The sequence below is a fragment of the Trachypithecus francoisi genome, unplaced genomic scaffold, assembly GCF_009764315.1.
Source record: "Trachypithecus francoisi isolate TF-2019V2 unplaced genomic scaffold, Tfra_2.0 Lachesis_group3, whole genome shotgun sequence".
Lineage (NCBI taxonomy): Eukaryota > Metazoa > Chordata > Mammalia > Primates > Cercopithecidae > Trachypithecus > Trachypithecus francoisi.
Window position 1 is genome coordinate 11,410,589 of NW_022681468.1, and position 23,753 is coordinate 11,434,341.

At 49.2% G+C, this 23,753-nt stretch overlaps 1 protein-coding gene and 1 pseudogene across 8 annotated transcripts in view; both read left to right on the plus strand.

The window, feature by feature from the left end:
• SYNE3 (spectrin repeat containing nuclear envelope family member 3) overlaps window positions 1-23,753 on the plus strand; it is a 117,474-nt gene that overhangs the window by 83,596 nt on the left and 10,125 nt on the right. For 3 of the 7 annotated variants that reach the window (XM_033191444.1, XM_033191440.1, XM_033191442.1), the window contains one exon: window positions 11,417-11,836. In XM_033191444.1, the coding sequence (XP_033047335.1) occupies window positions 11,417-11,617 (201 nt within the window). In that variant the 3' untranslated portion in view covers window positions 11,618-11,836. Of the gene's footprint in view, window positions 1-11,416; window positions 11,950-23,071; window positions 23,169-23,753 lie in introns of those variants that run through there. The other 4 variants (XR_004432310.1, XM_033191446.1, XM_033191441.1 and 1 more) reach the window with 3 other exon arrangements.
• LOC117071461 lies at window positions 13,636-21,528 on the plus strand (annotated as a pseudogene). The gene has a single exon (XR_004432311.1). The product of XR_004432311.1 is annotated as a putative uncharacterized protein encoded by LINC00341 (transcript).

Here is a 23,753-nt window from a genome sequence, read left to right on the forward strand (position 1 = left end):
CTGGCTTTGTGGCTTTGAGGGAGTTGTTTGGCTCCTTCGGGCTCACTTTCCCCATCTATAAAATGGAACGTTTTTCTTTCTTTTTTTTTTTTTTTTGAGATGGAGTCTCTTGTCACCCAGGCTGGAGTGCAATGGCATAATCTCAGCTCACTGCAACCTCTGCCTCCCGGGTTCAGGCACTTTTCCTGCCTAAGCCTCCCGAGTAGCTGGGATTACAGGAATGCGCCACCACGCCCGGCTAAGTTTTGTATTTTTATTAGAGACGAGGTTTCGCCATATTGGCAAGGCTGGTCTCGAACTCCTGACCTCGGGTGATCCACCCTCCTCGGCCTCCCAGAGTGCTGGGATTACAGGCATAAGCCACTGTGCCCAGCCTAAAATGGAACTATTAATGGCAACCTTATTTACTTCATGAACTTAGTTTGAAGATCCGGTGAACTGCTGTATATGAAAGTAGAAGTGCTTCTGATCACTTAAACCCTGCCCCCAACACACCGCAGTTTCCAATAACAAACAGACTTCTCATGAGATAGGGAAAATCATCAAGAAAGGACAGGTGTTCTACACAGGCCGGCCAGGGGGGTCCTGGTGGGAGACGGGGCACCCAGGACCTGGTGTCCAGACTGACTCTAGCTCCTGCACTTCAAGCCTCTCTCTGGTTGGAAGCCCCCACCTCTGCAGCCCCCAGGCCAGGATCCATGTGGGTGTCAAGTCTGCGCCCCCTGGTGTCTAGCCATGGTGCCTAAAACATAGTAAGTGCCCACTAAATGTTTTTGAGTAGTGACATTTGTAGGCTGACACCAGCCCTCCAGTGCAGGCTCAGGTTCCTACAACCTGTAATTAATGTGTTACTGTGGTATGTTCATAGCCATAGTGTTCATTGCTATCTCTACGTCGCCTCCCTCCCTCCCTCCCTCCCTCCCTCCCTCCCTCCCTCCCTCCTCCTTCCTTCCTTCCTTAGTGCTGACTTTGTGCCAAGCTCTGCTTTAGGCACTGGGATACATCAGTGAACAGAAGAGCAGCGACCTGTCCTGTAGACTGTACATCCTGCTTGGGTGGAGAGAGGGGAATGAGGCCAGAGCACACGTGTCCAGCTGATGTTTCTCAGTAGCACAGTGGGAATCTCTGGATCAGAGAGCTCTGAAGGTCACACCGCTTGGGATCCATGTAGTCCTGAGGTGTATCTTGTCTGTGACCAGAAGACGTTGGGCACATCTTGGTGGGGTATGCAAAGCAGGAAAGCCCTAAATGACTAAAGAATCTGCTTACTTGGGCTATGTTTAAAACAATTGGATGTGTAAAAATTTGACTTTGGTGCTTGCTGGCTTTTGAGCGAACGGATCTCAGCCCACTGTGAAGAAGTAAACAACGTGGGGGCCAATACACAGAGACCGTCTGTGGCTCCTTTATAGGACAGCTTGTTAAAACATAGATTGTTGAACCCCACCTCTGGAGTTTTCGATTCATTAGTTTTAGGGTGGCCCATGAATCTGCATTTCTGACATGACCCAGGTGTTGCTGCTGCTGGGGTCCCGGAGACCACACTTTGAGAACCACCACTTTACATTCTGGATTCAAACCCAGGCTCCATGATTAGTGTGTGTGACCTCCAGTGAGTCATTTAGCTACAGTCTTCCAAACTCAAATGTGAGTTCACTGAGCTCCTGGTAGCAAAGTTCCTGTTGTCACAATGGCACATAGTAGGTTCTCAAGTGCTGTGTGAATGGGGACCTGGGAGACTTCTGCAGACACCGCCCTGCTTTTCTTTCTGAGAGCAAAGGGAGCAATGACACATCTGAGGGGAAATCCTCCCTTCTCTTTGGTGTGTGCGTGGTTCTTTGCGGGTTGGGGTGTGGCGTATGCCTGTGTGGTTATGCGCACGCATGCACGTATGCACATCCACAGGCTTGGCAGGTAGAAAGTAGGTGCTGTCTTCAGAGGCTGTAATCTTGCCAACTTAAAAACATTCCACATATTATTTTTGGTCTAAAGGGAAACGGGGAAAAAAAAACTTACCCCAAAGCTAATTATTTATGAGCAGTTGGCTCTCCACACTTTTTTTCCTCTCTCCATGCTCCAAGTCATTGAAAGCCCCAGCTACGTCAGTGGCTTCAGCCTGCTTGTTTGTATAAACAGAATAATTAAGATTTATTAAATTTGCAGCTGCCTACGCACTTGCCAACTCACTGCCGCGGGTGTTTGCCTGCAGCATTTAGACACGTGAAATGTAATTGCTTTTTGAGTTGCAGTTGCGCTGTGAGTAAATTGCATTCCTTGCATTGGCCCAGGGAAGTGGAATAGTCCTACCTGAGGCAAACTTTTAGTTGGGGATGGATTGGCCAAAGGTTCTGTGAATCAGGGTGCAATAGGGCAGTGCTAGTTTGCAGAAACAGAGAGCAGGCATCTCCCATCCATTTCATATGTGGGCTCTTGGACTATAGACCCAGATGCTGTGTGACCTGAGAGTAGCATTTTATTTATTTGACTATGTTGCATAGGTTTTAAGACTCATGTTTTTTCACATTTTCACATCTCTGGAATTCGGGTGTCTTATTACAATGTAGTTCTTCCAGTGAAGATTTAGATTTACTGCCCGTCACCCCCAACCTGAGATTCCTTTAAATTAAAATGTCTGCTTGCGGGTTGTGTTCTGTTTGGGTTTCCTTTGGACCACACCGGTTGTGTAAACGGAGACCGCCAACCTTGGGGAGCTCCAGCCCGTGGTTCAGACTCTTGAGGAAGAGTTTCTGGTTTCCCACCCTTCACCCAGTGCCAAGAGAAGACCTGGAGTTTCCTTGCCTCCTCTTTCTGTGAGGTGGGTTTATTTCTCATTTCTCCTTATATTCAAGGTGCAGCTCCCTTGGTCCCCCATATTGATGTGGGCTTTCCAATCAGATGCGCCATCTTGGTTGCTGTTCTTTTCTTTCTTAGCGGTTTGTAAAATAATGGTGCACTTTTTAATCAGCGTCTTAGATTGGATGAGCTACTGTGATACCCCAATCTCAGTGAGTATTCCATGTTAGATCGTAACTTTCACTCTTTGCAAAAATCCCTTTTGTGTGTCAGGCCCTGTGCTGGGCACACATGTGCTTGGTCCTTAATACTCACAACTGCCTTCTTCTTTTATAGTGGGAGGAAATGGTTTCTGGGCCCCTTGGCCCCTTCTCTCACTTGTGGGATGGGGTCAGATGGGAGTCAGGAGAGGCAACATAGCTTGAGTTTTTACTCCTGTGACTTACCATGGAACTCCAGGGGCAGGTCAAATCTGCTTCTTCCCTGGTCACAACCAAAGGCCTGGGCTTCGCTAGGGCCATGCAGTCTCTGACCTCCAAAAGGCAGAGCCAGGGACAGGCTTCACCATGCTCTGTGTCATCCCACGGCCTCGCCACTCCTTCCGTCTACAGAGCCCAGAGACAATCAGTCTTTGATGATTTGTGAACAAGTTGGTGCTAAAACTTTGGTGGTGAAGTATTTGAAACTAGTCCTTGACTACCAAGATCCAGAGACGCATTCTCTACACTTGCTCACTCACCTTCCATCCCACAACTCGTCTGAAATTCATCGCAGTGAGGGACCCAGCAGCTACTGCTTCACTAAGGCCAGTGAACTGCTATCCTCATCACACCTGGCCCTGGGGCACTGGGGCTGATCACCACAGCCTCCTCTTCCAGCTGCCTCTATCCTGATACCTCTCTCTTTGTTTTACTGTTTGCCAGCTATCTAAGTCAGTGTTGATAACACTCAATGTTAATGAAATACTATTATTTAATCCACAGTCCATATTTTAAAATTTTAAGCTGTCTCAATAGTCTCTTTTGAATTGATAGACTTTCGTTTTTCAGCAGCTTTCGGTTTATAGAAAACTTGAGCAGAATGTACAAAGTATTCCCATAGACCTCCTCTCATCCCAGCCCCCTCCATCGTCCACATTAGTTAACATCTTGTGTTAGTGTGGTCCATTTGCTAAGGATGATGAAGCACTTGATACATTGTTAATAACTCAGTTCGCAGCTTGCCTGAGCACCCACTCTTGGTGTTGTACAATCTATGGGTGTGGACAAATGTCTAATGACCAGTATCCACCACTAAAGTATGATGCAGAACAGTTTCACTGCCCTGAAAATCCCCTGTGCTCCACCTGTTCATCCCTCCCCACCTCTCCCCAGGCCCTGGCAACCACACATCTTTCTGCTGTCTCCATGGTTTGCCTTTTCTAGGATATCCTATGGCTGGATTCATACACTATGCAGCCTTTCAGACTGACTTCTTTTACCTGTCAACATGCATTTAAGGTTCCTCAGTGTCTTTGTGGCCTGATAGCTCATTTCTTTTTTCTTTTTTTTTGAAATGGAGTCTCACTCTGTCACCCAGGCTGGAGTGCAGTGGTGCAATCTCTGCTCACTGCAACCTCTACCTCCCAGGTTCAAGCAATTCTTCTCCCCCAGCCTCCCGAGTAGCTGGAATTACAGGTGCCTGCCACCACACCAGGCTAGTTTTTTTTTTTTTTTTTTTTTTGTATTTTTAGTAGAGATATGGTTTCACCATGTTGGTCAGGCTGGTCTCAAACTCCTGACCTCAAGTGATCCGCCTGCCTCGGCCTCTCAAAGTGCTGGGATTACAGGCATGAGCCACTGTGCCTGTCCAATAGCTCATTTCTTTTGACCACTGAATTATATTCCATTGTCTGGACATACCACTTACAGTCTTACTGGTAGATTTTTTTTTTTCTCAGTCCAGGATCCAATCCAAGATCACACATTGCATTTATTGTCACATCTCTGTTTTCCTCCATCTGGCCCAGTTCCTCAGTTTTTCCTAATTCTTCTTGACTTTGACTTTTTTGAGTACAGGCCTGACAGTTTGTGGAATATCCTTCCGTTTGGGTTTCCCTGCTGTTTCCTTGTGATTGGATTTGGTGACAGGTTCCTGGCAGGAATGTCACAGAGCGGTGCTGTGGTTTACTTGTGCCTCTTATCAGGAGACGCATGGCATCAGTATGTCGCACATGGGCTGTGTTCACTCTGATCATCAGTTAAGAGTGGGAGGTGGCCGGGCGCGGTGGCTCAAGCCTGTAATCCCAGCACTTTGGGAGGCCGAGGCGGGTGGATCACGAGGTCAGGAGATCGAGACCATCCTGGCTAACACGGTGAAACCCTGTCTCTACTAAAAAAATACAAAAAAAAAAAAAAAAACTAGCCGGGCGACGTGGCGGGCACCTGTAGTCCCAGTTACTCGGGAGGCTGAGGCAGGAGAAGGGCATAAACCCAGGAGGCAGAACTTGCAGTGAGCTGAGATCCAGCCACTGCACTCCAGCCTGGGCGACAGAGCGAGACTCCGTCTCAAAAAAAAAAAAAAAGAGTGGGAGGGATGGCATTGGGAGTTATATCTGATGTAAATGACGAGCTGATGGGTGCTGACGAGTTGATGGGTGCAGCACACCAACATGGCACAAGTATACATATGTAACAAACGTGCACATTGTGCACATGTACCCTAGAACTTAAAGTATAAAAAAAAAAAAAAAAAGAAAAAAAAAACAAACTAAAAAAAAAAGAGTGGCCCTTAGGGAGGCTTCTCCCTGTGAAGTTCCTACCATTGCTTTTGTAATGGATAAGTGACCTGTAGGGGCTGGGTAGAGGCACTAGAAATACAATACCTCTTTCTTCTTGGGTGGTATCCTCAGGTTCTCCAGGACCTGTCCCTCTCCTGGTTCACTCTCCCTGGCACCTCCTTCCATGCCTGTGGTTTGCACACTATCTTATGGGTAACTCTCCCTGGCATCTCCTCCCATGCCTGTGGTTCATGCACCATCTGGTGGGTGGCTCTCCCTGGCACCTCCTTCCAGGCCTCTGGTTTATGTACTATCTCTTAGGTCATTCTCTTCTTGGCATCTCCTCCCACACCTGTGGCTTTCTGCACCATCTCGTAGGTGACACTCCCCGGTACCTCCTTCCACGCCTCTGGTTATGCACTGTCTTCAGGCTGTGTGAGCTCTTGCTTCATCTCTAATGCAGGTCTGTCCTTCTAGCCTCAGTCCTAAAACCTCAACTGCCCACTAGATGCTTCCTTGGGGGTCCTGCAGCTGACTCAGTGGGCCTCGTCCACCGTCCCGCACTTGGTGCCGGCCTGGAAGCATCTTTGTGGTGGGTACTGAGACCTGGACAGGTCCTGGGTAAGACCCTTAACCTCAGTGGTGATGGGATGTGACTTCCTCTCTCTAGGCCCCAGGTCAGAACACACCCACCCTCCACAGATCCAGGTTGAACACCAGAGGCCCCAAATACGTTTGTTGTTATTTTATTTGTTGTTTCTTGTGAGAAATGCCACGTGGGATAGTAGGAAGAGCCTGGGCTCTTGACTGACACTGGAGGGCTGAGCCTATCTGTGTGACCTTGGACTGGATACTCTCCCAGCCTCAGTTTCTTCCTCTGTAAAATGGGCATAGGAAAGTCGGCCTCACAGAGATGCTCAAGGTGCCCAGGAGGCCCCTGAGTGAGGTGAAGAGCAGAGCTCAGGACCATTGGGGGTGTGTTTAGTGAGTTCACTAACAAGTGGAGCCCAGACATCCTGATGAACCATGGGCACAGTGAGAACAGCTCACAGATAGCAGGTACCCGTGTCTCCGGGGTGGCCTCCGATGTATTGAGGGAGAAGCGGATGGCCAGAGGTGCAGGGAGGGAAGGAGCCTTATATTCATGGTTTCATTCATTCAGCAAATATTTACTGAGCACTGCTGAGGATACAGTAAAGTACAAGACTAATGTGGACCCCGCCTCCGAGGAGTTAAGGGCAGCACAGATCTTAATCAGTGATCCAGAGGAAAGGGTGCCTTGAGGATGTGTAAGGCCAGGGAAGGTCTCCTGGAGGAAGTGACTCAGGGTGAGATTAGAATGGTCAGTCAGCACTAACCAGGTGGAGTGGAGAAAGAAGGACAATGAGCATTCCAGACACAAGGGACAGCCCGTGCAAAGGCCCTGTGGCAATAAGACGTGAGAGTCTTTAAGGAGCTGAGAGATGGCATTTAAGGAGGGCAGTGCTTTCTTCCCTGATGGGACCGAAGGTGATGATGGTGCCTAATCCCTGCATCCGTGGTGGAGGGGAAGCTTGTGGAACTTGCAGAAGCTGCCTCTCTGCCCCACACCCATCAGCCAGAGGAGAAAGGAAGTGAGCCTTTATTGGGTGCCTACTATGCATTTTATGCATAGCATGCATTGCTTCATTTATCCTTCCTACATTGGTAGGCAAGTGTCACTGTCTCCCAACAGAGAAGAAATTGAGGCTCTGAGAGGCTAAGCAACATGCCCTAGATCACACAGCTAGAAAGTGGTAGAGTCAGGGTTAGAACCCAAGACTCCAAACCTTTTATTTTCCCCACATCCCATTTCACCAATGGTAGAAGATTAGGTCTCATGGACTGAGATGAACTCTAGCCTGCGATCCTCAGAAATCTGGAGTCTCATGTAAGACCTTGGAGGACTCTTGGTCAGAGCCTCTGTTGAGTATGTTAACTCCTCTACTCCCTCCCCACCCCTATGGGCTCATCGACCCCTGCTTCCCTACCCTCAGGGATGGTGTATGAGTCCGTTTTCATGCTGTCGATAAAGACATACCCGAGACTGGATAATTCATAAAGAAAAGGAGGTTTAATGAACTCACAGTTCCACGTGGCTGGGGAGGCCTCACAATTACGGCAGAAGAAAAGCATGTCTTACATGGCAGCAGACAAGAGAGAATGGGAGCCAAGTGAAAGGGGAAATCCCTTATAAAACCATCAGTTCTTGTGAGACTTATTCACCACCATGAGAACAGTATGGGGGAAACTGCCCCCATGATTCAATTATCTCCTACTGGGTCCTTCCCATAACACATGGGAATTATGGGAACTATAATTGAAGATGAGATTTGGGTGGGGACACAGCCAAACCATATCAGGTGGGGAGCTTATAACTTCCTGAGGAAGCCCTTTCTCTCTTTAGAAGAGCCGAGATTGTCATTTTTCTTGTTGGCTTCTTAGAGGGTTGTGTGTGTGTGTGTCTGTGTTTGTATGGGCGTCTGTGTGTGTGTGTTTCTAAGCATTTAGAAACATATTGAAAGGTGTCCTCTTTTAAGAGCATTTTTGAATCCAGGACCCTTTAAGTGAGGATGTGAGCTCTAAGTAAACAGGCACTGGGCAGGCTGCAGGAATCCTTTGAGAAGACCACCCCTTGTCAACACTTGTATGTGTAAACACTTTTTGGACCTTCAAAGATGTTTTCCCCAGAGGATCATGGCCAAGGCACAACCCCTCTCCTGAATAAGCAAAGTGTTAGCTCTGAGAATGGAGGGGCAAATAAAAAAGGACACTTGTAAGCAGACCCTCCATTTGGGAGATCCTTAATTACAGGCTGTTAGTTGCAGTGAAAACCCAGACTGGGTAGCCCTGCAGCTCATTGTCTTGCCTCTTTTCTCTCTCCCTGGGTGGGTCACATGTGTCAGAGATTTGGCTCCACCCAGCCCAGCAGTTGTGGGAAGAGCCATCTTCTCTGTGAACTCACACTCATTCAGCTGCTTAAACAATTTGTCACCCCCTACCCTCCGCTCCCAAAGTCACTGCTGAAATACATGCAGCCAAGAGTACTTATTCATTGTTTTAAGCAGCCTGTTTTATAAAATCAGTGTTTAAGGACTTTGGTGAGTGAACACATTTGAGGCTGGAGGCACAGGGTTAAGTGTTATCATCTGGAGGAGATACTTGGAGCAGGGGAATACATGAGTTGACTCAGAGAGGAGAGGTAGAGAACTGCCCAGGTTAGAACCTCCCAGGAATATTTGCATTTAACAGTGCTTCTTCATCACCATCTTCACCCTCACCGTCACTACCACCACTACCACCATCACCACTACCATTGCCATCATCCTTAACACCATTGCCCTCACCTTCACCACCACCACCATCTTCACCTCTATCACCATCACAACTATCACCATCACCACCACCATCACCATCACCATCATCCTTACCACCATTACCGTCACCATCACCACCACCACCATCTCTACATCCATCATCATCATTACTATCACCATCACCATCACCAACACCATCAATCTTACCACCATTACCCTCACCATTACCACCACCACCATCTGTATCTCCATCATCATCACTATCACCATCACCATCACCACCATCACCAACACCATCATTCTCACCACCATTACCCTCACCATCACCACCACCACCATCTCTACCTCCATCATCATCACCATCACCATCATCCTTACCACCATTACCCTCGCTGTCACCAGCACCGCCATCTCTACCTCCATCATCATCACCATCACCATCATCCTTACCACCATTACCCTCACCATCACCACCACCACCATCTCTACCTCCATCATCATCACTATCACCATCACCATCATCCTTACCACCATTACCCTCACCATCACCACCACCACCATCTCTACCTCCATTGTCATCACTATCACCATCACCACCACCATCACCATCACCATCATCCTTACCACCATCACCCTCACCATCATGACCACTGCCACCATCGCTGTCATCATCACCATCACCATCATCACCAGCACTATCATCATCACTATCACTCACACTTACAATCACCATCACAGTCACCACCATCCCCATCCCCATCACCATGATCATCACCATTATCACCATCATCACCACCTTACTGTCACCACCCTACCCCCATCCCTACCACCATTAGCGTCATGATCATTATCACCATCACCACCATCATCAAGCATCACTGCCATCATTGCCCTCACCTCCATCATCATGGTCACGATCACTATCATCATCACGGGACTGTGGCTTTTGGTGTTCTGGAGGATGAACCTTGGTTCTTCAGGGAGCCAGCACATATATTCTATGATAATAGTACTAGTGCTATGATTACTAATATTAATAGTAATGAATGTTACTAACAGTTACTAATAATGCTAGCACTATTATTATAAATAATTACTAATAGTGCTAATAGTAAGAACTGGTACATTTATCAAGCGAGGTATAAATATACCTTTGCTTTGAGCCCTCACCACAGCCCAGCAAATAGGGGTAGGTGTTTGATCCCCATTTTGCAGAGCAGGAAACAGAGGATCCAATATTGATTTGCCCAAGGACACATAGCTGTTGAGTAACAGAGTCTGGGTGGGGACATGGTCTGCTAGGATCCTAAAAGCTGGGCTCATCCTGCACTCTGCAGCATCTTGACCATGAGGGCCTCACTTTTCTAAGTGACCAGCTCTTTCCCTGCACTCCTTGGAAGTCAGACATCCATGAAGCCACAACCCCGCCAGTCCCTCCAGAATCTAGAAAATGTTTTCTTGACCACTTTCAGGGATATTGTAGCAGAGAAGTCCATTAGGCATTTGGACTTGTGAGACTGACCTTCATGTGATACTGATGGCAGTGGTGATGGTGATGAAATTGATTATGAAATAAAAGGAGAAGGAGGAAGAAGGGGAGAAGAGGGAAGGGGAGAGGAAGGAAAAGGAAGACAGGGGCTGGGCACGGTGGCTCACACTTATAATCCCAGCACTTTGGGAGGCTGAGGAGGGTGGATCATGAGGTCAGCATTCAAGACCAGCATGGCCAACATTGTGAAACCCCATCTCTACTAAAAATACAAAAAAAAAAAAAAAAAAAAAAGCTGGGCGTAGTGGCAGGTGCCTGTAATCCCAGCTACCTGGGAGGCTGAGGGAGAGAACTGCTTGAACCTGGGAGGTGGAGGTTGCAGTGAGCTGAGATCACGCCACTGAACTCCAGCCTGGGTGACAGAGTGAGACTTCACCTCAAAAAAAGAAAAAAAGAAAAAGAAAAGAAAAGAAAAGGAAGAGGGGGAGGAGAAAGAGGAAAAAGGGAAGAAAGACGGGAGGAAGAAAGTGATGATGGTGAACTTGATGGTGGTGATGATGGTGATGACAATGATTTAGATGGTGACAATATTAAGGATGCGTACTAATAATGACAGCAGCTGGTACATACCTACTATGTGCCAGGCTCTGCCTCATTGGATCCTCATGACAACTCTGTCATGTAGGTACCATTATTGCCTCTATCTGTAGATGAGAAACTTGAGGTTCAGAGAAGTCAGGTAACCTTAGGATTCACAGCCAGCCCTCTGCTACACCAGGCAAAGATGTATGTCACAATGGCAGAGCCTGCAACTGTATTTTCTGTTCTTCCTTTCATGCCTTGAATGCTTTGGGAAAACTGCAGAAACCTTTGTTTCTGCAAAACTTACATTAGCCCCATTTCACCCATGAGAACACAGAGACATGTACATACAGTCAGTTCAGTGCCACCACCGCTCCTGGCATCCTCCTCACCCCCTGAACCTGCCCCCCACCCCGAGAGTCCCCCAGCCCACTCACCTGTGCTGTGTTGGTTCCGCAGACTCGGCGGTGGCGAGGACTGGGCTCCCTCTTCCGGAGGGTGTGCTGTGTGGCGCTCCCACTGCAGCTGCTTCTGCTGCTGTTCCTCCTCCTGCTGTTCCTGCTCCCCATCAGGGAAGAGGACCGCAGCTGCACCCTGGCCAACAACTTCGCCCGCTCCTTCACGCTCATGCTGCGCTACAATGGCCCGCCACCCACCTAACCCACTGGGGCACACAGGTGACTTTATTCTCCAACCTCCAGCAGTCCCAGGGCCCCTTCTGAGGATGCCCGCCAGGGAAACTGGAAACAGGGGCAGGCCAAAGACTGCAGAGCTGCATCCGTATCAGTGCTGTGTCAGCATTCCCAGAACAGACTTACTTTTTATACAGTGTTGTCTTAGTCTGTTTATACCAAATGTGTACTACATGTGACTAGGGAACAATGTCTAGAATTTTTATATGATCTGTATGTAAATGCTCAGTATGTATAGTTTCATATATGAGGTCTATTTGGAGTTGGGAAAATTCCTAGCAATGTCTCCCTCCAATGGGATTTTGTGGTATTGTTGACTTGGTCTGCAGTCATCTCTAGAAAGCAAGAACAATAACCTGTCACTTTCATGGCAACCTCTTCTCCAAAGCCAATCCCAGAACTAGGATGTAATGAAAGGCCTCTGAGCTGCAACGCAGAAGAGCGGCACAGACCCTCACTCGGCGCCCAGCGACTCTGGCTTTCTGCATAATGACAACAAGTATGCTTGTCTAGTTTTAACAACCACAGAGAGTAGCTGCTACGGACGAGAAGTAGAAATGGCGATGACCAGAGGCAGGTACAGTGATAGCAGTGACAACTGACAGAGTGATATCAAGAGAGAAAAAGAAGAGCTGCAGAGAGCAGATCCCCGAACTAAGAAAGTACAGCCGCGTGGAGGCACCCCATGCGGGAGCCCTAACCCCAGCTCTCAGCGGCTTCTGATTACACAGACCTGTGAGGACTGTCCCTGCTGATGACACCGAGCTCCCCGTGACATGGTGAGATCCTGCGCTGTGTGTTTCATTCAGGGGAAAAGGGAAGAAGACAGGCTTTGTTTTTAAGGTTTCCATGCAGAATGGTGAGGCCCACTCCGTGAGCAGCACCCACTAGCAGTGCCCAGGAAAGATGCATTTCCTCTGTCGCTCTTGGACTGAGTTTTCATCATCGAGAGCTCAAGCTGCAGGACAGAAGGGAAGCGTCTGCCATGCCGGGGGCCAAGGATCCAGGGTCCAGGACAGAAGTGAGAGAATCTGCTTTGGAGTTCGGCCTGTCTCAAGGGCTCTCCTTCCCCTTCCCAGAAAGGACTCTGGAGACAGCAGGTCCACGGGGCCAAGAAGGTCTCACAGGCATTCTCATATGGGACTAGGGCCCAGGCCACCCAAAACCAGGCCCTCTCCAGCCAGGTGTAGGCGAGCCGGGCTCCAGGCACCACCTGGGCTGGGGCCGCGGTGACTCTATGTGAGTTCCCGAGGCCAGAAACTCATCCCTTCCTTGCCAGGGAACTCTGGGATGGTTCCTAAGTGCTTAGCAACTGGATCATGTTTGTCCTACATCAACACTAAATTTTCCCCTTAAAAAAATACTTAATGCCCACTCTTTACAAATGGATTTTGTCTGTTCAACTACAAATAGGAGCTTCAGAGGGGATTTCCTTGGACCTTCTGTCTAGCTTTGGAATCATAAGGTATTATAGACCCAGAAAGGCCCTTTAAGTAGAGAGGAAACTGAGGCCCTAAGAGGGCCTGACGCCCAGCACCACTGCTGTCTCACACACACTGACCCTTGGCCTTTTACCGTGAGCTCTGCCCTTGGGAGCCCCGGCCCTCGGCAACCAGGATATTCACGGGCAGGAAACCCGTGCTGCCAAGGAGAGCCCTCGGGGCTGACTCAGAAAGCATACTTTTGTTTTTCTTTTAACTCGCCTGTATTTGTTACAGCTTTAAGCAGAACGTGACTTGGGCAGTATATTTCCATCCACAAGCCTGGCTCTGAGTTATTATTATTATTGTTATTATTATTATTTTGAGATGGAGTTTCGCTCTTTTTGCCCAGGTGGGAGTGCAGTGATGCGATCTCGGCTCACTGCAACCTCCACTTCCCAGGTTCAAGCGATTCTCCTGCCTCAGCCTCCCGAATAGCTGAGATTACAGGCACCTGCCACCACACCCAGCTAATTTTTGTATTTTTAGTAGAGACGGGGTTTCACCATGTTGGCCAGGCTGGTCTCGAACTCCTGACCTCAGGTGATCCGCCCGCCTCAGCCTCCCAAAGTGCTGGGATTACAGGCATGAGCTACCATGCCTGGCCATTTTTTTTTTTGAACAGCTTTATGATAAGCTATAGGCTTATAATTCTGCTCCTCCAAACAATACTTTTCTCTGGAAAACAAGCCCCGTGGACGCTCCATCCTTCCATCAAGTTCCTCCCCTCAGGTTGCTTCAGTTTAATTTATTTCTACAGGACCAGTACATGCAGAATTGGCAACTACAGGGGATGAAAAGTTCAAAAAGTAGATTCTACAACCCTATGGCTTGGTATCCAAATATCTGGAGAAGTATGTGATTTCATGGAAGAAGAGAAAGCACACTTTTCTCCAGATATCTGGAAAGCAAGCCATAGGGCCGTTCTCTGCAGGCGACCATCTTACTGGAAAATCAGGGGCTGAGCGAGCCCAGGCAGCCATGCACAGATGTCCAGTCCTGGAAGTCAGAGCTATGGTGCGGGGGCTTGCCAGGTTCCTACTCTCCCATGTCACAGGTGAGAAAGCGGAGGCCTGGAACGGGGAAGAAACGGATCCATGGCCACACAGTGAGAGGCAGCAAGGCCAGAGCCCAACTGGCCGCCACGGCCCTCAGGCGGTGCCCTGCTCACTGTGGTGTGATCCCTGCGTGTCGGCAACTACAGGAAAAAAACAGCCACCGGGCATGTGTGCAGCCTGTCACATATACCACATATTGGGGAAGGAGAAGCTGGAACATGCGGGCGGGGGTGGGGATATCTACCTATATTTTTTAAATTTTGATAATGATGCCATCAAGTCTGCTTGTCTGCATAACTGTTTTTTAAAAAAGAATTGATATTTTCAGTACTTTCTTATAAATATACTTGTAATATGACGGAACAGCCCACTGGTGCTTCCAAACACAAGTGCAATCTCCTTTGCTTAAAGGAGAGCCAGGTGATTGTTCTTATGGCTTTAGTTTCTAGCCTCTTTAACAGCCATGCAGAGCTTTAAGGTGCTGCTTGAAAAGGTGGCGCTGTGGCACGTGTGTGTGTGTGTGTGTGTGTGTCTTGTTCACCTGTCTCCAAAATGAAAGGGGTCTTAGAGTTTATAAGAATTAGTACTCTCATGGCCCAACACAGGTGTGTGTGTGCGCGTGTGTGTGTGTGTGTCAGAGAGAGAGAGAGAGAGGAGGGGAGGGGAGGAGGGAGAGAGAACCACCAGTGGGTCGGTTGATGAATTAGTTATCCCTGCTTACCTGTCTGCCCCACCCCTTTCTTAACCCATTTTCTGTATGTGGAAAGGCACATGCAGCACCCAGAGGGTGTTTAAAAAGAAGAGCTGGGAGTGAGTGGGATGGGCAGGTACTGACAGCACATAAAGCCAGGACCCTGGGAGGTGCTCAGTGGTGGCAGGACAGAGGGAACACTGACAAGGGAGACAAAGAACGTGCTCCCTTTGGTGCTCGTGGGTGCGCGACCCCCTTGGGTGGCACTTTGCAGCCTCACTTTGTGTAATTCCCCCACGGACACCTGCCCCCAGGGTCTGATACTATTTTACCCCCATGTTTGAGATGGAACACTGAGGCTTAAAGATATAAAGACCCTTGCTCATGCTGAAGTGGGTCCAAACCCACAACATGGGGCAATGAGGACCCCAAAGCCCAGGCTGGAGGGGGCTTGAGGCTGGTTCTACCAGGTTGCAGTCTCTGTAGCCTCTGGGAATGGAGTTCCCTGGGCAAGCAGGCAGAACTCTCTGCCCATCGGTTTGCCTGGGACATGGCCAGAGTGGAGCATCCATATGTTTCCCTGAGGGACTGGCCCTCAGCTCTGAGATGAGTCGCCACCAGCAGCACATTCCCCTGGGCCATCTATCATTACCTTCACATGCTCACCTTGAAGATGAGCCCCTCTAATGTCTCACGATGAGGTCCTCAGTCATGAATGACAGAACTCCACACCCACAGTGCCCAGCACAGGATAAGAGCTTCGGCTGTGGTTTGTTGAATTACATTAAAAACCCCAAGGCAAATATGTTTCCTGACACCCAACTCCCTTCCAGAGGAAATGGGTCATAGATGACCTGACCCAGTTCCATCTCTCAGGCCCCGTTTGCCTCGGGCAGGTGGCTGGAGTTCCCTGCAGGGACCAGGGGGCCAAAGATGCTTGTCTCCGGGCAGCTTCAGGGGAAGGAAGCTGGGGACCCTCTGCAGCCTGGGGGCCACAGAGAATGACAGGCAGAGGGCAGAAAAAGGCCTGAAGGTGGGCAGTTTGTGCTAACTGGGGGTTCCCTAATGGATTTTACTGCTGGCAAACTGGGACCGGTGGCATCATACTGCCCTGCTTTGCAGGGGATGGGAGGCTGGGGCTGCCCACAGTTAGGGAGTAAAGAGGGGATCTTAACTCTTCCATTAAACTGGAGCCAGGCCTGACTGGGAGGCCGGGAGGCTTTGCAGAAGCTTTGGGGACCTGCACTTTATGCTGGTCTGGCTGGAGAGGGCAGACAGGGAAGTAGGCCAGAAGGAGTCAAAGGCAAGAGGTGATGTCGGGCTTGATGCACTGAACTGTGTGCTTAAAAGTGGTTAAGATGCTAAATTTTATGTTATGTTTATTTTACCACAATTTGAGGGTGAGAGGAGAGAGAGAGAGTGAGAGCAAAAGAGACAGAGAGAGAGAGAGAGACAGAAGAGAGAGAAAAGGAGGGAGGGAGGGAGGGAAGGATAGTGAGAGAGAAGAAGAGAATGGGAATGGCAGGCTGTACCTTCGTGGTTCCCAGCTTTCCTCCAAGGACAAGCACTAGTGGCTTTCACTGACCAAAGGCGAGTGGAACAATACGAGGGAACGCCTTGAGTTTTTCTTTCTATAGGATTTATTTCACCCAAATGCTGACTCTTCATTCTAGGATTATGTTCTTCCTACTTCAAGGGTGCTCAATGGCCTTTAGGAAATGAGGAATGGGTAAAGGTGGCTCTGTCTTCTTTGATGGTTTCTATTGTGTTTTGGGAGCCCTCATTGGACAAAATAAAAAGTTGCCAACTCTATGTTGGTTTTGCTTCCTATACAGTATTCTTCCTGAAAAAACATGCTGTCTGAAAGTTTGGGAACCCGGGAGATGGTTGGGAGAAGAGAGCAGCTTGAGGATCGCTTAGTGCGGGAGTCCCCGAGGGAGAGAAGGAAAGAGAAATGGGAGGAGGGACATTGCGGAAATTTGTGTCACCTGGGCTCAGGGGAGGCCAGGAACCTGCCAGCTGTGCCCCCCCCCCCAAAAAAAAGGCGCTCACTGGCCCTGCCTTCCCACTGGCCATTTAGATGCTGTCCAGGGTCTACGACGTTCTCGCTTCTGGTTGGTGGGCAGACGTGCCCTGTGCCTCTTTGCATCTTAAGCCAATGCAACAAGCATTCTCCAGCCTGTGTCAGGCTTTGTGCCAGGAGATTTGGGGTGAGCAAAGCCCAGTCCCTGCCCTCAGGGCACTCGCAGATGAAGAAAAGGGTTTGTACCATTGAAGATGCCCATCTGGATTGCAGTCATTGCCCTTGACTTTGCCTATCTGCCTCTCCAGAGGGAGCAGACCCACTTCACAGAAACTGGAAGAGTCACATGGGGGAGACAGTGGGAGAGCTCAGGACAGGGCATGAGAGTGTCTTGCTGCCTCTTGGAGGCCACCATCATGACTATGAACCATGCCGGGCAGAGGAAATGGGTCAAGGCGGCCAGGGCAACTGGGCCGGGCAGGGAGAGGACCTGGGCATGGCAGAAGGAGGGGAAAATAGACTGACTCGGCCTCAGGAGGTCAGAAGGATGTTGGGCTGTGCTGAGTCTCAGAACAACACAGCTTGGGAGGCTCCTGGAGGCTTCAAGGTGAGGCCCAAGGCTAAGGCAGTGGATGTTGATTGTCATTTCCATTACTAGCCCAATTATTAGTCTGTCTTCCTGGTAAAAATATGTGGTTGGAAATGCCAAACTGAGAAGCCTATTTTTCCCCACTGGGGATTGTCTGGGTTGGCATGTACATCCCAGTGACCAATGTGTCCATGCTCGAGGATAATCTCTTGCCCTTTCCTGCCCCCTGCCTAGGATTTCTCCCCAGAGGAGGGGAGCTGAAGGACCCCCCAGGGAGGCTGTGCCTGTGGCTGTCAGCCTGAGATGCCAGAGGCTTCCTTTGGATTCTATAATCAGAGTATTTTTCACTGGTATCTGCAGTGATCACCAGGGTGCCTCTGTGTCCATAGGCCAGTGGGATCCTGCCCTAATTCCCTTTCTCATGGGGACTCAGCCAATTCTCACCCCAATCTGATTGTCACCAGTCTAGGTCAGCATTGGAGGGAGGTGTGGGCAACTACAGCCCTTGCTGCTTCCAAGACAGACATCAATAGTTGATTACCAACCTTTCCCACTCCCTACTCTCCAGCCCAATGGATGTCACAGTCCTCAAAACCACTCCAAGCAGCTGCCAATCAATCATATTCGCATGTGAGCAAAACCTGTTTGACATCCGTACACCTGTACCAGCCCTCTCGGAAAGCTCTCAACTCTGGCCTCTTTTTCTTTTTTCTTTTTTTTTTTTGAATGTATGTTTTTTTTTGTATGTTAAAATTAGGATGTTCCCAATCAAAAATCACTTTTCCTTCATCTAGTACTTGGGTGAGACAAACTAGCCCCAGAAAGCAGACAATGGGATGAACTGTCAGGTAGGACTTTTAGGGGAGGCAAAATGGATTAGGAAATGCTAAGTTCTCTGTTGAAGGAGGATACCTGGATTTTTTAGGCTGTCAGAGGTGGAGGGCTTCCATAGACTGTCTTGTTCCAACTTTGTACTCATTTTACAGGTTAGGACTCTGAGACCTCAGCAGTTCTTGTTTGGCCAGTGAGCTCAGGGAGTTAGTTCCAGGAGTGGGGGTCGGTCTCTGCACCCTCTGGATGACAGGGCAACATTGCTCAGCACTAGACAGGGTTGAGTTGGAACTCCGCTGCTGATGGGCTGTGTGACCTTGGGCCAGTTCCTTGCCACCTCCCCGCACCTAATGATAAGGAGGGAAGTCAGTCCTGGAACATCTAGTGCTCCTTGAAATATTAGGTATCCTAGGAGGGTGCAGGTGGGCTCACATCTGGAAGAGAAATCCCTAGATTCAGCCACAAGTAACAGAATCCCTCCTCCCCCGACCAACTTTGGCTTAAACCAATGAGAGACTTTACTTTTCTCTCCTCCTGAGAAGTCTAGAAATAGGCGGTTGCTGGCATCGTCTCCTCAGCTTGTGGATGTCAGAGCCAAGGCTTTGCAACTCTCTTTCCTTCATATCACAGTCACTTCATGGCCCAGGATGCTTGCTGTACCTCCAATTTTTCATCTGGGTTCCAGGCAGGAAGGAGGGGAGTGAGTTAGATGAATCTGCCCTACTCATGAGGAGTTTTCCCAGAAGCTCCACCAGCCACTTCGGTTCTCATCTCGTTGGCCAGGGTGGTGCCACATGTTTTCCCCACATCTGCAAGGAGTCTGGGAACATGCACCCAAAAAGATGGGGCCTTCTAGTAAGAATGAAGGGTAGGGTGGCTTGGAGTGGGACTTAGCTGTCTCTGCTACAGTTGGAGGAAAAAACTGGGGTTCGTCCTGACCCTCCATGCCTTGGCCATATGCTCCTTATGCGGAACGTGAAGGCATCATCCTTGCAGTGTGAGAGTGACCTGCCACCATGGCCTGCCACCTCGTCTCGGGGGTCCCTGAGTCCTACAGGTCTACCCAAAGGCATTGTAGACATTCTTCCTGCAAGACTTGGGAACCAACAAATAGGTCTGCCCTGCTTGCCAGAGTTTTTGTGTAGGAACAGCCCCTCCCGTCTTTGTCCTGGCCGTGAGCACCCAGGGCTAAGCTTTTGAACACGTTCTTTGTGTTTGGATTCAGCCCAGGCAGTGCATATTTGCTTTCATTTCTTCTCGAGCTTGAGAAGCTCCTGGGTGCAAATCTTGGAAAATGAGGATCTCTGAGCCTTTCCAGGCCAGCCCTTTGTTTTCTAGCAGACAATTGAGGCTTTGAAAGGGAAAGTGGGTGCGGACACCCCACAGGTGGCCCTCATCACCCAAATGCCAGTGCCTGCAGGCTCCTTCAGCAGAGGCCCAGAGTCAAAGAGGACTTAAAACCAGCTGTCATTTCTCTCTTAGCTTCTGTGTATGAGAGAAACGCCTTCATTTTTCAAAGTAAGAACAAGGAGGAATTTGTTTCTAAAGGAACATTAAAACACAGGCTCGGGGTTTAAAAGCAAATGGTTCAGCAGGATGTTCAGGGCCTTAAAACAGTCAGCAGGACTCAGCATCTCCCAGTGCCTGCTCTCCAGTTGTCATGGTAACACCATCCCCAACCCAACCACCTTGTCCAGCCGGGAGACACCAATCACAGGGAGGGACCTCGGTTTCCCCCAAGGATCCTGGGCTTCCTTTCTGAAACGCTTGCTTCTGAGCTCAGCAACCAGGAACACCCGGCCAGCCCATCCCCAGCACCTCTGTGGAGATGAGGGACAAAGTCCTGCAGCCCCTCTTCCTGTTCGGATGAGAAAGGGAGGGAAGGAGACATACCCTGAGGGCCTGCAATATGGTCATGACACTTTCAAAAAGCCTGTGCTATGGGGTCATGATCAGAAACCAGGTGCAGAAACCAGAGTGTGGAGGGTCAGCAGCCTGCCTGAGAGCAGCCAGCAAGGGGTGCGTGGTAAATGTGGGACTTGTACCCAGGCAAGACTGGCCCGATGCTCCACTCTATGCAATGTTCCCTGGGCCTCAGCTGCTTCCCTTTCCTTTGCAGGCTGTGGGCTGCTGTCACTCTGGCAGCTGGTGAGCTAGCTGGAGGGCGACATTCCAAAGCGGGGGCAGTAGGGCTTTCCTCCTGTGCCCACTCCCACGGGGAAGTCTGTTGACTCCTACCACTGCTGGGAGCTGGCAACATCAGGATGAGGTCCCAGGGGATGGCAGCAGGTACCCGCTGTCTGTCTACCTTCCCACTGGAAAAGCACCGACAGGCCAGCGCTTGGGGGGACAGGCAGAGGGCAGAGTTGGCTTTGCACGGTCTCTGCCTGCTGAGCAGCTCCAATTCCTCTCATGGGAGAAACAAGGAGGCAGTCACTTGTGCACATTCCAGAAGTTTTATTGGGGAGGAGGAAGCGGACAGAGGAAGCTGTGTGTGCGTATGAAGGGGTCGGCGGCATGGGAGGGATGCACGCGTATGTGAGCATAGCATGTGCGGGTACTACACATACATCTCCATGCAGAAGCACCCCTGGGCAGCCCTGGCTTCCAGCATTGGGCTTCAGCACAGCAGACCTCAGCCTGTGGTCTCTCTGAACCCAGGGAGACTGCATTGGGCTCAGGACGTTTTCCCCGAGGTCCAGAGTTTTATGCCTCTCCCTGGCATTCTCCATAAAGAAGGGAAGGTCAGATGACCCCTTAGATCTGTGTCATCTGGGAATTTCCTTGGGCTGGTTTAAAAACAATGCCCTCTCTTTTTCTCAGGATAGCAGATAACCTGCTGTGAAAGAGGGCTTAATTCTATGGGTCCTAAATTTTCTCCTTTGTCTCTCTCGTTCTGTGTGTGTGTGTGAGGAAAAATGGCAAGTTTCCAATACCAGCTTTGGAGGAATGATTATGTTTTCCCTCCATTTCAAGTCCAAAAGACCAGAGCCCTCATTCCAAAGGGCATCCACCCAGATAGATTTTTTAGTTTCATTTGTCATCCCTCCCATGGGAGGGCCCCATGTCTCCTCAGAACCCATCCTGGGCCGGGCGCAGTGGCTCAGGCCTGTAATTCCAGCACTTTGGGAGGCCGAGGCAGGCGGATCACGAGGTCAGGAGATCGAGACCGTCCTGGCTAACACGGTGAAACCCCGTCTCTACTAAAACACAAAAAATTAGCCGGGCTTGGTGGCAGGCGCCTGTAGTCCCAACTACTCGGGAGGCTGAGGCAGGAGAATGGTGTGAACCCAGGAGGCAGAGCTTGCAGTGAGCCGAGATCACACCACTGCACTCCAGCCTGGGAGACAGAGCAAGACTCTGTCAAAAAAAAAAAAATAATAATAATAACAAAGAACCCATCCTGGAGGCAGCAGGTGGGGTAGAGTTTGGCCTGCCCATGACTTCCACCCCTGAGATTGTGAATGAGGAAGGTCTGGGGCGATGCTGAGAATGTTTTTGAAGATACTCCCAGATGATGCTGATAATCACACGAGATTGAGTGCTGCGATCGCCTTGAGTCCAACCTCCACATAAACGCGGTCCTCATAAACAAGTTCACTCTACAAATTCACTCTACCCTAAGCTAAGTCTATGTGAGCAAATTCACTTCATCCTTTGTACCTGGAGACCTGGACCTGATACTGACCTATTCATGTAGCTGGAATGGTGTGTTGCGTGCAATGTGGACCAAGCAATAGCATGGTGTGTGTGTGTGTGTGTGTCTGTGCATGTGTGCATGTGTATGCGTGCACACTTTTGTGTGTATATGTGCATGTAGATGCTGCATAAATGATTTTTGATGTCAAAGGCAAACTCATTCCATTGTTTTAAATGTTCTATTATGTAAACAATACACAGAGGGACCATATCTACTCTTGTCATATTATTTGTGATGGTAAAACATGCATTTGCAATAAATTAAGCTTTCTGGGAAGGCGAGCAGTATTGGAGCCAAACGACTGTCTCGGAACATGTGTGTGTTATCTCGGTTCATATCAAGTCCAAAGCCAATGGAGCCTTCCCCGCCATCCAGGGAGGAACACCAGGACCCCAGAGTTTCTTCTTAGTGCTATATTTTAAAGTTGCATTGACGTTTTCCTCCCCTTCCTTTTGTGCAAGTTGGAAGTAGCAGTGTTCTAAAAGATGGTTTGAGGTTTTTGCTGTTGTTTTATGTTTTTAAAAATGTATCTGCTTTGTGTTTAGAAATAAACATCTCTATTTTGGTCTATGAAATATTGTGTGGTTTGGAAATTCGTTTTCTGAAGTAAAGGAGTTTGTCCAGGAAGTTATGAGAAGAAAGATGACACGTGGCTGAGGCTGACATTTTAAGATTCTGACTTCCAGTTCAACCTCGTTCATGCAGAGGTTGGACTCAAGGCGACAGCAGCATTCAATCTCACGTGGACGTCAGCCTCATCTGGGAGCATCTTCAAAAACATTCTCAGCATCGCCCCAGACCTCCTCGTTCACAGTCTCAGGGGTGGGGGTCATGCGCAGGCCAAGTGGATACTGAAAATTCCGAAATGTACTCTGAGTGCATTTTGTAGAGAAACAGCACCCGCAATAGATCCAGGTACTAGCCCAGATAGGGGTAAAATGAGGCCTTTCCAGCCATTTCACTCCCAACCCCAGGGATCAAAGCCCCACCAGGACAGTTTGTTTAACAAAGAATTCTCGGGTTTGGCTATCTGGTTCCTTAACTCACAGTGCACTGGAAGCTGCGGAGGAGAAAGGGAGGACCCTGCCGGATGTAGGAGAAGCCAGAGACACCATCCTGACTTTTGAGGGCAGGTCTAAGAAACAGGCAAGTAAACCCAGGAGCTGCCACAGGCTAACAAAAGCTCCTAACAATGGCCTTGGTTTGCCAAGAAAGGGAAAGTGTATGTCAGAATCTTCTGCTTACAAAGGCACGGAAGTGCACCCTTCAATTCAGAACACTGTCATTAGAAGGATTTAAAATAAAATGGTTTTGCCTCTTGTATAATTGGTTCTCCCAAGTGAGAATTTTTTTACAATCTGCCATTATTTTAATAATGAGTGTAATATGTTTCCTAAGCTTTTTCCATCTCTGTGATCTTAAACCCTTCTCACCTTTGGGAGGTGGGGCGGGATGGGGGTTGGGGTGACTTGAGTGAGAAGCATTGTATCTGTAGCCCCTCACTCCTTAAATGACTGGTAAGGAAGAGACAAAGTTTCAGTCTCCATATGAATTCAAGTGGAGTCCAGAGCAGTGCATGAGGCTTTGAACCACTGGTGCAAAAATTGCTACAGGCTGGAAGTGGTGGCTCATGCCTGTAATCCCAGCACTTTGGGAGGTCGAGGTGGGCAAATCATTTGAGGTCAAGAGTCCAAGATTAACCTGACCAACATGGTGAAACCCTACCTCTAC